Consider the following 13,034-nt stretch of genomic DNA (forward strand, 5'->3'; position numbering starts at 1 on the left):
GGGTCTGTTCTAGCGCCCTCTGCAGCTGCGTTTGTATGTGCCGGTATAAGGAACGCTGTCAACCATGCACCCTCTAAGTTCCTTCCTGCTGGTAACTCCAATAGAGGGGTAAGAAGGTGGGTCAGGGAATGGACATGAGCAACACATCTCAAAGAACAGTTTTGGAAGGTTAGAAACCATTTTTTCTTCTTCGAGTTCTTGCTCATGTCTATTCCACGCTAGATGATTCACAAGCAATACCCCAGGAGATGGGTGTGGAGTTCATGGATGTGCTGACTGCAAAACTGCAAAGGATGGCATCATCTTGGACCTTTTGACGGGGTGAACTCATTCCGTACTGGATGGGGAAAGGTTAACTCCTCACTCTGGACAGAGGAAGCCATGCCTCCCGCATCCCTACTGGGCATGCTTCAAGTGTAACATCACTATAAGAGGGGGCAGCCCAGCTCAATCTGGATTGACCACCAGAAAGGAAGGACTCTCCTTGCCAGCTGCTTCCCAGGAACCACTGGAGCTCCAGAATGCGGAAGTCAGAGGCACCGAGGCCCAAGCAGATGCCCTGTGGATGCCCAAGGGAGGTCTGAGCAACAGGGAGTTGCACCAACTGAGGAACCCGGAGACCTCGAAGATGTGCAGAATGCCACAAGGAATAACACAGTAGGAAGTAGCATCCTTTTATTTCGGGGTAGCACTTGACTGGCACCGCCTGTCCCTTTTGTTCACCTCCAACACCACCAGGGACTCTGGAGGAGGGTGCGAGTACAGATAGTTGAACTTGCTTGCTAGCACATAATAGATACTTCTTCTCTGCCCTCTTTGAAGTGGGGGCCAGAGAAGAAGGAATCTGCCATAGGGCCTTGACTGGTCCCATCATTGCCTCATTGATGGGCAGGGCTACTTTGATATCGTGGCTGCAGCAGCTCCATCCAATAAGGGTGTGTGATGTCTCTTTGAGCTCCTGGATCTCCAAGCCCAGGTTTGAAATGACCCACTTCAGAAGGTCCTGAAATCGTCCTGGTGAAGTAATCTGCTGGGACCTGCAACAGCTTCATCTGGAGAGGATCAGGGGGAGGCTTTCATCGGAGGAGGGACTCCTTACTCTCCTTCGGCCTCAACTATACCCACTGGGCTTTGGTACTGGGGTCGGTGCTGGAGTCTAGATCTTGGGCTGAGTGGGAAGGAGCAGTAGCCTATGTCCAAGAGACCACCAAGTAGTAGAAGTGGGAGTCAGACCCTGGTACCAGGGGAAACCCACTGCGGTTCCAGTCGGGCCACTGCATTGGCCAGTGACCTGCTAGCCAGGAGCCCATCGGGGGACCGGCAGTGAAGCTTGGTGAGGAGTAGGCTGGGTGCCGATGGTGGGCTTTTCTTGGTACACAGGGCTCCCCTTCAGAATCCAAAGAGGATTCCTCTGTTGGCGACCATGGTGGAGCAGTACCCACACATATGGTGTGGGGGCTCTGGGGACTAGCAGTGTGCCAGGCAGAAGGATGCCGGGATTAGGTAGGGCTTGCCCTTGGATGATGTCGGGGGACTCAGTGCCAGGAAGGCGCCTGATGCACCTTGTTCCCTCCTGCTTCCGGAGGCCAGAACTGGTAGGTTCCCCAGTGGGCTGGAGAGACCGGAACAGAGAGAAATTCCCTACCTACCTGATGAGCCTCAAGGGTTGATGGCACCGTCAGTCCACTGATACCAGGGTGACTCCCTGGTGTCAGTGGAGGGTCCTGCATCAGACTCATTTCCCTTGGTGGAGGTGTCAGTGCTGACGCAGGTCCAGGGGTAGAAGAACGGCCTGCCATGGGTCTCACTGCCTCTCCCCACTTGTCTCTCTTCTGTACCGGTGAGTGCCCTCTCTTGGTGTGCTGCTTTTTGTGTTTCTTCCATGGTACCAGGGATGGAGAATGGTGCCGGAAAGAGCTTAGTGCCAGGAGATAGGTTTGAGGGTGTCTTCCATGAGGATATTCTTTAGTCTGATGTCCCAGTCCTTTTTCGTGTGAGGTCTGAAGTCTTGACAGATTTTGCACTTGTCCTTAAAGTGAGTTTCCCCAAAACTCTTTAAACTCCTCGAGTGCGGGTCACTCACTGGCACAGGTTTGTCACAAGAGGCACAAAGCTTGAAGCCTGGGGACCGGAGAATGCCTGTCCCTACTTGTCTGTTCTTATATCATCCTCCCCTTCCTTGCTCCACCTGCTTGTCTGGTTTTGCCACAAGCATCTTCATTCTTTCTTCCAAACCATCCCTTACACATGCAACAACCTCCCTCAACTAGTCTGTAAAGCTACTATACCTATCCTCCTTAAAGTTAACCATATTTTCCCTGTACTTCCCTCCTATTGTTTATTACCCTCACTTGTTGCATCTTGTGTTAAATTAGATTATAAACTCTTCTGGGCAAATATTATGTCGTCCACAGTGTCTAGGACATTGGAGCCCCTCTCCAGATTAGGGCCTTTGAGTACTTCCACAATTTAATTAATTAGGAATTTTCTTCTTAATAATAAATAATAACAACAACCACCATTCAGAGAGCTATGATATTTTTTGCAGTTTTCATACACTTCCTGGCAGATCATCTCCCCAGTTTCAATCACAAAACAAAAAGACCTCACAAAATTATAACACATCATGATCATGTCAAACAACAACAAAAAAGGACGTTCAACATCAATGCTGTGATTTTATCTAAAAATACCCATGAACTAAAATTTCATAGTATATATACACGACACATAAAATCAACCATTGTTTAAACTGCCTCCCATACTAGATAAAAATGGTGGGTTTAATGCTGGGGCTTCATCCTTTATTTTAAATTATCTGGCTTTTAATTGTTAATAATTTTATGAAACACTATTACATTTAAATATTTCTTGAAGCTTTTATCTGTTGAGTCAGTAATGTCTTATCACAGAAACTATTTGAACTAGCGAAAACTTTATATTTTAATATTTTGTCTTTGCAAGATTTAGAATGCTAATATGTGTTAACTTAATTCAGTTACAATCTCTTTTCATACTAGCATCTTACCCTTTTTCAATTTGCGAACAGCTAACATACAATGGCTAGGAGATAGATCCCATATTCTTAAGGTTTTGTCATCACTTACAGTGGCACAAATAGGTAAATGAGGATGGGTGGCTAGACCCCAAACTTCCCCTTCCATGTGACCCTGTTAAAAAAAAATCCATCAGGTAATTTTATTTCCAAAACTGAAAAAAAAAATACACAAGGAAGCTACAAAGCTATACTGAGAATGTGCAAATCTTTGTTGGATGATAAAGAAAACTTACTAATGAAAACACTCCTGGTTCAGTAATCGGCACAGAATATCTTAAAAATAAAAAGCTTCTGAGTAAAATGTAATATAAAATTAAAGTAAATTATATCTGAGAAAATTGCCCAAGTGATCTGATTCACTAAATTATCTAATTTATAGAATCTTTTTGTTAACCTAACAATGACGGACCAAATTGTCACTGGACTATTCATGTGAATAATTATTACCCAATTTGAGTTGGGAATTCACAGTCTGGCCATAAATGTGCATTCTATTACTAAGAAAAAGCCCAATTTGTAAAAAGTATTTACAAACTTCCTTTTATCATCCTTCAAAATACACATGCATTATTTTAAGTTTGTGCTTAAGATAAAAACATACTATAACAAAACATTAGCATAGCAGAGCCTGACTCAAAAGAGATATAGAGATGTATTGGCAGATACGTCTTTTGATTCAGGATCTAGTATGCTAATTTTAATAGTGTATGGGTATATGTACGTGTGTGTTTTAAAAATCTGTTCATGCATTGTTGCGCTATAATAGCTCTTCACACACATGGATTAAATATGCATCTTACATATATATGAACAGAAAAGAACAAAGCCACAAGAATGATTCAAGGTCTTGAAAACTCATGTTCCAATCAGAGACTTAAGAAGCTCAGCCTGTTTAGGATATCAAAGAGAAGGCTAACAAGTGATTTATCATGGTTTATAGGTACCTACATAGAGAGAAGATATCTGATTGTACTGGGCTAGCAAAGCCCATAACAAGATCCAATGGCTGGGAGCTGAAACTACACCAATTCAAACTAGAAATAAGGCACTATGTTTTAAACAGTGAGGTAATTAATCATTGGAACAACTTACCAACGGGATGTAGTGGATTCGCCATCACTTGAAGTCTTTAAATCAAGAGTAGGTGTCTTTCTAAAATATATGTTCTAGTTCAGTGGTTTTCAACTTTTTCATTTGCGGACCTCTAAAAAATTTCAAATGGAGGTGTGGACCCCTTTGGAAATCTTAGAAATAGTCTTCAGACCCCCAAGGGTCCACAGACCACAAGTTGAAAATCACTGCTCTAGTCCAACAAGAATTTATGGAATTTAGATGAGATTTAATAAGAATTTATGATGCAGGAATTACTGGGTGAAATTCTAGGGCCTATGTTTTGCACAAGGTCAAACTAGATTATCATAATGATCTCTTTTGGCCTTAAAATCTCTGAATTTAAAAGAGTTTTCAGACTTCATTAACAATTATAATATTTATTATTTTATGTTACTTCTGTTTGAAATACAGCATTATACTTGTGATAGAAACTTTCAAAGCCCAGCGGATTCTAGGAAGGAAATGGGGAAAAAAGAATATATGGGTAATTATGATGGGATGTATTGACCCCACACCAGGGAACCAAGGGTTATCGAGCAGCTCTGAGTCCTGAAGGCCCAACCCAGCCACACCTGCTGGGCATGCTCACAGTGGAGACAGAGCTCAAAAGGAAGCAACTCAGCTCAGTCAGTGCGGACTGAGCAAAGGAGCAGTCCTATGCTGGTAACTCCTGGAGAGAGGCCGCAGGAGTTCCGCACTGCCTGGACCAACCCCTGCGGCAGAGCCACTGAAGGCCCCTGTGGAGACTAGGAAGAGGGCCAGAACTGAAAGACAAAGACTCTGGTGAGAACCCCCACACCTGAGAGTTCATAAGATGACACCTTTTGTGACGTTGAAGGGGGCTGAGAATGCAGTAGGAAGTGACCCAGTGAACAGGCTTGGTAGCATCTGCCCCCCAGGCTGCATATCTGACCAACCTGTCACAGGCTCTGGGTTGGAACCTGGTGGAGCAGGGAGGGACCAGGTTCCCCGACTATTGGCTGCAGAGTCTTGCAGCTGGGCGACATGGCTACAGACTCTTGTCACTGGGTGCAAATGCCAGGCTCAGATGTTCAACACCCTGTCAGTAATATTTTAAAATGTACCTGAACCAGCAGAGTTATTGGTCCACTTTTATCCACCTCCAGTATTTCCCCATTCTTTGTGCCCACTAAAATATGCCCATGTCCTAACGATATGGCACGTATAGAAGGATTGTCTTCTAAGAGGAGACCTAAAACATTAATTTTTTAAAGGTGTGAGAGTTTAATTTCAGAAGTATATACATTACACCCACATTTTACCAGATCATATTCAACAGAAAAGAAGTCCTGGCATTTTCCTGCCTATAAAACTTGGCTCCAGTTGGGGAGCTTTAGCACATATTAGCTAATTTTTAAAACGTGCAGAAACCACATAATTCATTCTGTGCCAGCCTTCCAGTTTTTGTTACCCTGCCTTCCCTAATAACCCTGCCACATAAGGCAATGATCCTCATGTTCAGCAGACTTTCCTTGAGGTTCAAACAAGGTGGAGAGCATTAACATGGCTATCTAATAAGCATGCTACAAACCTCAGTGAGAGAAATGTGCATACAGCTATGATGTTATCTATCTTAAAGTTAGAGTGGAGTACATCAGTAAAATGTGTTAAACTACTATTTTAACTGCAATAGAAGTTTAATAAGCAAATGGAGAACCACCCTTTTGACAGTCTAATGATGTAAGCTAAGAGCAGAAAATTCTTAGTTTTTAGGGAAGACAAATAGAGAAATCTCCAGAATATCAGATAGGGAAAGCTGTATATCAGGAACAACATCAGCTAGCAAATGGGAGAAATTTGAAGGAACAACAAGCCTGAAAACATTTCAGTACTCGTACGTGCTCACATGAAAACAAGTCAGACAGAGCATTATACCTTTAATAAAAAATATATATATTCTACCCTCCATTCCTTTTTTATCCAAGGCAGAACAAATAGGAAGATTAATCATGGAACCCCATGGTGCCATTTTTTAGAATAATTTTTCAGAGCGTAATCTTTCTAATTTTTTTAAACTACCCTCACTTCTGTAGCATAGTAGTTTATTGAAGTCTGTGGAATGAATGACAATTAGCTCCAAATCAAGATAGAAGACACTGTGAAGAGTTTATGGAAATGAACTTTCTGCAGCTTATAACTGTAATTCAGTGTAACTGTTACTACATTTTTATAAGAGATTCTCTCTTCAGACCATGGGTTGCTACTGGGCTAAAGATGTAGTATCTTCCATGACAAATGTAGTTTTGTCATTGATCTGTGTGGCCCATATTCAAAATGCTCTAATTGGAGTGAGTGTTTATCCTCAAAGATTTACAAATATGCTCAATTCACAAATAAAACTTTTTTTTCCTTCATGGTTAGTCTTGCAAACTCAATTTCTGATCAGTGTTAAGCTTGGTTCTTTCCTTCTGATGTATAATCATCAGTGATAAAGGTTCTATAGAACAAGTTTTCCTTCCTGGATGTGAACAGGTGAAACTGACTGAGACTTAGTAAAAATTTCAGTTTTTGTTACTTAACTGAATCCCCGCATTCACTGTCTCCTGGTTGGCTTGGTCCTAAGTACTAATAGGCATGAAAAATCATTATTGTTGTCATAAAAGAACACAGATATGACAGAATACTCAAAGGAAGCTGTGACAAAGTTCCTCCTCTATCTTGGTGGGTCTTGTGCTTATTGACGGATTTGCTCACCTTGGAGCTTCACGGCAGCCCTTAGTTTGGCCGTTTTCGTGAACCCACAGTGCAGGTAAACTCCTCCTGTGTCTGACCAGGAGTTGGGAGGTTTGGGGGGAACCTGGGACTGCCCTTTACTCCGGGTTCCAGCCCAAGAGCCCTGTGGAATGCAGCTGTCTAGAGTGCCTCCTGGAACAGCTATGCGACAGCTACAACTCCTTGGGCTACTTCCCCATGGCCTCCTCCCAACACCTTTAACCTCACCATAGGACCTTCCTCCTGGTGTTTGATAATGCTTGTACTCCTCCGTCCTCCAACAGTATGCGTTCTCACTCTCAGCTTCTAGCGCCTCTTGCTCCCAGCTCTTTACACGCACACCACAAACTTAAGTGAGCTCCTTTTTAAACCGAGGTGCCCTGATTAGCCTTCCTTAATTGATTCTAGCAGCTTCCTGATTGGCTGCAGGTGTTCTAATCAGCCTGTCAGTCTTAATTGTCTCCAGAAGGTTCCTTATTGTTCTGGAACCTTCCCTGTTACCTTACCCAGGGAAAAGGGACCTACTTAACCTGGGGCTAATATATCTGTCTTCTATTACTCTCCTGTAGCCATCTGGCCCGACCCTATCACAAAGCATATATGTTAGGTTAGAAGCTGCTATTTTTACTTAGTCATTTTTCCAGAGTAGAAGCACACTTTAAATAGAACCAACAATAGTTTTCAAATACAACTTTATTTTTTTCTTTTTCAATTTTTACTACAGCAAAATTTGATTTCCTTTTATTGTGGAAGAAGGAAACTTAGAAGAAAAAGCTTATTAAAGACAGTGTTTAAAGGCAGAATAAAATAGAGAGGTTTGATGTACAATACAATCACCTTTAGAGCCAGGGGCCAAAGCAGCTCGTTTGATGGCATAGGTTTTGAGACAGCGTTCAAAGGTGTCATCCCAGAGAGCCACTACCCCATCCTTTCCACCAGTTACAAATCCCTGCCCAAAAAAGTACAAGAAGATTAGTTCATAGGTTGTCATCAGTAGCCTTAATAATAATGTAGCTGTTAAATCATAGAATCATACAAGTTAGAGATGGAAAAGATCTATTAGATCTTCTGGTCCTGCCAATGCATTAAGTCTCTACAGTGCATTTTTAGTGCTTTGTCCAGTCTGCTTTTTAAAGTCCTGCACCTATCACTCTCAAGAAGACTATTCAGTAGCCTAATACATTTCACTGTCGGGATGTTTTCCTGATAGTTAGCCTAAATTTTCTCTTTCTTAATTTTACCCCTACATCTGGACCTCCCAGATCACTTTTACAATGGGCCTGGACTAGCATATTTGTGAATGTGGGGAAAGGTTACATCTGTATCTGAACTTTGTGGTTTGGGACCCTTTTCTCTAACAGGAATACTCTATTTCTATTCTCCTGCCTATGTCAGAAGACTGAAATTGTTTCATAAGGGGGAAAATATTGACAAAAGATAAACTGGCAATACAGCTGGAATCCTTTGATGTTATAAATTAGGAAAAACACAGTTTTGTTGTAAACATTCCCCATTCCTATACCTAAATTAATTATAACTGTGACAAAAAATGAACACTGTAGCTCCTTTGGCTCAAAAGGACATACTCTAGTTTAACTTATATCTATTCCAGATGACTAAAGCCTAGTGTACATTCAAGTTTTGTACCAATGTTACTATTTTGGCCAGCAGTGTGTGTTTGTTTTTTCACACTGAAATAGTTATGCAGGTACAACTGCTGAACTGGGACGCAGCTGAACTGATATAAAGGTGCCTTATACTGATGTAGCTTATTCCCCTTCCCATATTGGAATACCCATACCAATATATATTTATATTAACAGAAGTATATCAAACTAGAGGGCTTGTGTTGCTTTAACTATGCAAGCAGAGTTAAAGTGGTATAGTGCAGATAAGGCTTTACTGTATGTTGGCACTGTAACAGTGTTCAATTTGTAATCCAACAAAGCCCATATAATAGTTACTAGATTATATACATAAGGATACAGGATTATATACAATGGATGTAATTAAAAAGTTTATTTCATTTACGCATTTTCTACCAGTTTGGAAGAAATTTCCTATGCATAAAATGGTGAAAACCGCTATAAATGGTAGAAAGTTTTTAGGTGTGGCCATGTACATGAAGCAAGCCTTAGATCTATATTTTCTAATGCAAACAGCATCTGCTTAGGGTTGTCAGACATCTGATTTTCAACCGGAACGCCCATTTGAAAAGGGACCCTGGTAGCTCCAGCCAGCACTGCTGACCGGGCCACTAAAAATCTGGTCGGCAGTGCAGCGGGGCTAAGGCAGGCTCCCTGCCTGCCTTGGCTCTGTGCAGCTCCCCGGAAGCGGCTGGCATGTCCCTGCAGCCCCTAGGCACGGGGGCAATTTAGGAAGCTCTGTGTGCTGCCCCTGCCCCCAGCGCTGACCCTGCAGCTCCCACTTGCTGGGAACTGTGACCAGTGGGAGCTGTGGGGGTGGTGCCTGTGGGCAGGGGCAGCACGCAGAGACCCCTGGCCCATCTGCCTAAGGGCCGCAGGGACATGCCGGCTTCTTCTGGGTGTAGTGCAGAGCCAGGGTGGGCAGGCAGGCAGTGAGCCTGCCTTAGTTCTGCTGCACTGCTGACCAGGAGCCGCCTGAGGTAAGGACTTCCTGGCTGAAGCCAGCACCCCGAACTCCCTCCTGCATACCAACCTCCTGCCCCAGGGTCAGACCCCCCTCCCACACCCTAACCCCAGACCCCCAGTCCCACCCCAACCCAACTCCCTGCCCCAGGTCAGAACCTCCTCCCGCATGCTCTCTCCCAGACCCCGCACACTCACCCCAACCCGCTGCCCCAGGTCAGAACCCCCTGCCCCCAGCCCTGGGCCCCCTCTTGCATCTCAAATTCTTTATCCCCACCCCAGAGCCCACACCTCCAGCTGGAGCCTTCACCCCCTCCTGTACCCCAACCCTCTGCCCCAGCCCTGAGTCCGCTCCTGCACTCCAAACCTCTCATCCCCAGCACCACCCCAGACCCCTCCCCCCCAGCCAGAGCCCTCCTCCCGCACCTCAGTTCCCTGCCCCAGACCGCCCTCCCACAACCTGAACCCCTCATTTCTGGCCTCACCCTGGAGCCCACACCCCCAGCTGGAGGTCTCACCCCCTCCCTCACCCCAACCTCCTGCTCCAGTCCAGTGAAAGTGAGTGAGGGTGGGGAAAAGCAAGAGATAGAGGGAGGGGGCTGGAGTGAATGGGGGCGGAGCCTCAGGGAAGGGGTAGAGCAGGGTAAGGGTGTTTGGTTTTGTGCAGCTAGAAAGTTGGCAACCATACATCTGCTCAAGTCTTCACATAGTAACAAACATCACTGGCATATGTTTCTTTTAATGCAATGTAACCAAATCTCCTTTCACCCCCTGAAAGTCCCTCCACTTTATCTGCTTTATCCACTTTTACTCTTAAGGCATCATTAAAGAAGGAGGGCATGCAGCTCTTAAAAATTAATGAGAGGAGTCACTGTAATATAATGATACAATGCATTTCCTCCTACTAGGAAAGGCAACACTCTCTGTTCCCGCTGACTTGAGAGTGGGGAGCACCATCTAGAATAGGGTGACCAGATGTCCCAATTTTATAGGGACAGTCCCGATTTTTGGGTCTTTTTCTTATATAGGCTCCTATTACCCCCCACCCCATTCCGATTTTTCACATTTACTGTCTGGTCACCCTAATCTAGAATCCTGAACTCCAATTATATGATAATAGACTGCATTCATGTTAGGCCTAGCCACAAAGAGATTTTTATTAATCCAAACTATGTCTCATTTAAAATCCAAATAGTTCACTTACTTTTTCTAATGCATGCATGCTAAATACTGGACCATCGTGTGCTTTGACTGTTTTTATGAGAAACAAATCTCTCCAGATACACACATCCCCAGTGGAAGTTCCAGAGAATGCCATCTCTTCAGTCCAGCCGTATACTGCACACATCATTGTATCAGTTCTTGCCATTGCACCTATGCAGCCCTTTCTCCCAATCAGTCCTCCCCCTGGTTTAGAATAAAAACAAGTAATCAAATGCTTGCATAACTATCACTTTCAAAATAATTTATAGGGCAACCTATCCAGAATAATAAATCTGTTTCCCTCTAGCTCTGGAATAAGCAAACTTTGAAGGTTCTTCACAAATCATTACTTCTCACCTCCCCCCACTTTTTGGCACCTTTGAAGAAAAAGAATGCATCTCACCTTTAGGCATTCATTTTACATGCTACTTGATTCAGGGCTTGAATTTATATACACACGCATGTAAACATACATACAGATATATCAGAGGGAGTGAGTGAGAGAGAGTGTCTAAATACAGACTTTAATTTTCTGTCATATGATAGTATGGTATAAAGATTTTAATGGAATGAGTTTCGGATGACCATATTACTCCAATGTACAAACTTTAAACCCTAGCAACACATTCTTTTCATGCTATATTTTTGAAGGAAAGTTATTTTAGAACTTTAGCTTTAAAATTTGTGTTGATACAGTATCCTGTACTGTCCTATAAGTGACAGAAATGTTATTACCAATATTTTTGAAAAGCCTCTAAATTGTATGTCAAATAGTTTCTGTATATCAGGATGCCTATGTCCAGTATCTTGTGACCTGTCAGGCGTGAAAATGAGATGTGAATTTTCACAAAATTCTCAGAGTAACTCCATGTTTGAGACAACCTGTTTGCGTTGTCTCAGTGCCACCTAACAGATGAAGATCTAGGGATTTTTATATCTTCAAAGCACTGTGCTATATCTTCAGTGACAAAGCTCTGGATGTGTTTGCCTGCATTTGGCACTGATGAAGAATTCCCGACAAACACATACTTCAGTATCATGTGGTCTCAGGTCCACCAGTTCTAGCTCTAGTTTCAGTAGTGGATCTTGACTTAGAATATAGTAGGACTGATCTCTATCTCAGTGCTTATACTCACAATGATAAGTCTCCTTCACAATGACTGACTATCTCTACACTTTCCACAGGATACTGTCACTATGTGCATTCTTGAGTTTATGAAAAAGTATGTATGGAGGATGTGTCATAAGGGCCCCAATTTTGCCGACCCATCAGGCAGAGGTGATAGAGACAAAAAAGGCCGTTTTCATTAATAAGTGAAGGTAGGACCACGTTGCCATCAGTTCAAACAGAGGTCTAGTAAGAGAGAGTAGAACGAGGTCGGAGTCAGATCCTGTATGTGGGGGAAAATATTTTGGAGACCCTTCAGGAAACATTTTATGAGTGGATGTGTGAAGACAAAATGGCTGTCTATTGTGGCAGTGAAAAGTGGTGATGGCTGGAAAATGCACACAAATGGTGTCAGTGGATAATCCTGACCATTTAAGGTGTAAAATATAGTCTAGGACAGGGATCGGCAACCTTTGAGACATGGCCTGTCAGGGAAATCCGCTGATGGTCGGGATGGTTTCTTTACCTGCAGCATCCGCAGGTTTGGCCGATCGCAGCTCCCACTAGTCACGATTTGCCGTTCCAGGCCAATGGGGGCTGCAGGAAGCAGTGGCCAGCATATCCGTCAGCCTGCACTGCTTCCCGCAGCCCCCATTGGCCTGGAATGGTGAACTGCAGCCAGTGGGAGCTGCGATCAACCGAACCTGTGGACACTGCAGGTAAACAAACCATCCTGGCCCACCAACGGATTTCTCTGATGGGCTGCGTGCCAGAGGTTGCTGATCCCTGGTCTAGGATAAGTGGTAGTTGAGAGTTTATTGCATCAACCTAATGGGAGGTGCACCAGCATTGGAACCTAGTCCATTTGTGACATTAAGTGAATCTAGTCGTGTTGCGTCTGCTATTCAAGAGTATCTGTTTAACTGCATCTGAACAGGTTATTTCCAAATCCAAGAACCATGGAGGAGCCAGGCTTTGAGGTGGAGCATCTGTGGATTGGGATGGAGAATGTGACCTGCATCCTGTGAAAGGAGGTGTGGAGTTGGATGGAGGAGATCAGTTGGCATACCATCATGTGAAAGAGGTAAGTATACCAGATCTCTCGTGGAAATGTTGGTGCGATAAGGATAACATAGGTTCAATCCCCCTGATTCTTGTGGGATACTCAAAACAGAAAGGGGAAGGGAGGGAAGACATAAAGCAGTGGCGC

The 13,034-nt window shown here is 43.7% G+C and overlaps 1 protein-coding gene across 3 annotated transcripts in view; it reads right to left on the bottom strand.

Moving 5' to 3' along the window:
• EML5 (EMAP like 5) overlaps positions 1-13,034 on the bottom strand; it is a 326,380-nt gene that overhangs the window by 105,213 nt on the left and 208,133 nt on the right. For all 3 annotated transcript variants that reach the window (XM_038404486.2, XM_038404485.2, XM_043517737.1), the window contains exons 18-21: positions 10,718-10,920; positions 7,742-7,853; positions 5,257-5,384; positions 3,029-3,170 (exon numbers count right to left, since the gene is read on the bottom strand). In XM_038404486.2, the coding sequence (XP_038260414.1) occupies positions 3,029-3,170; positions 5,257-5,384; positions 7,742-7,853; positions 10,718-10,920 (585 nt within the window). The remainder of the gene's footprint in view (positions 1-3,028; positions 3,171-5,256; positions 5,385-7,741; positions 7,854-10,717; positions 10,921-13,034) is intronic.

Source organism: Dermochelys coriacea, chromosome 6, assembly GCF_009764565.3.
Source record: "Dermochelys coriacea isolate rDerCor1 chromosome 6, rDerCor1.pri.v4, whole genome shotgun sequence".
Lineage (NCBI taxonomy): Eukaryota > Metazoa > Chordata > Testudines > Dermochelyidae > Dermochelys > Dermochelys coriacea.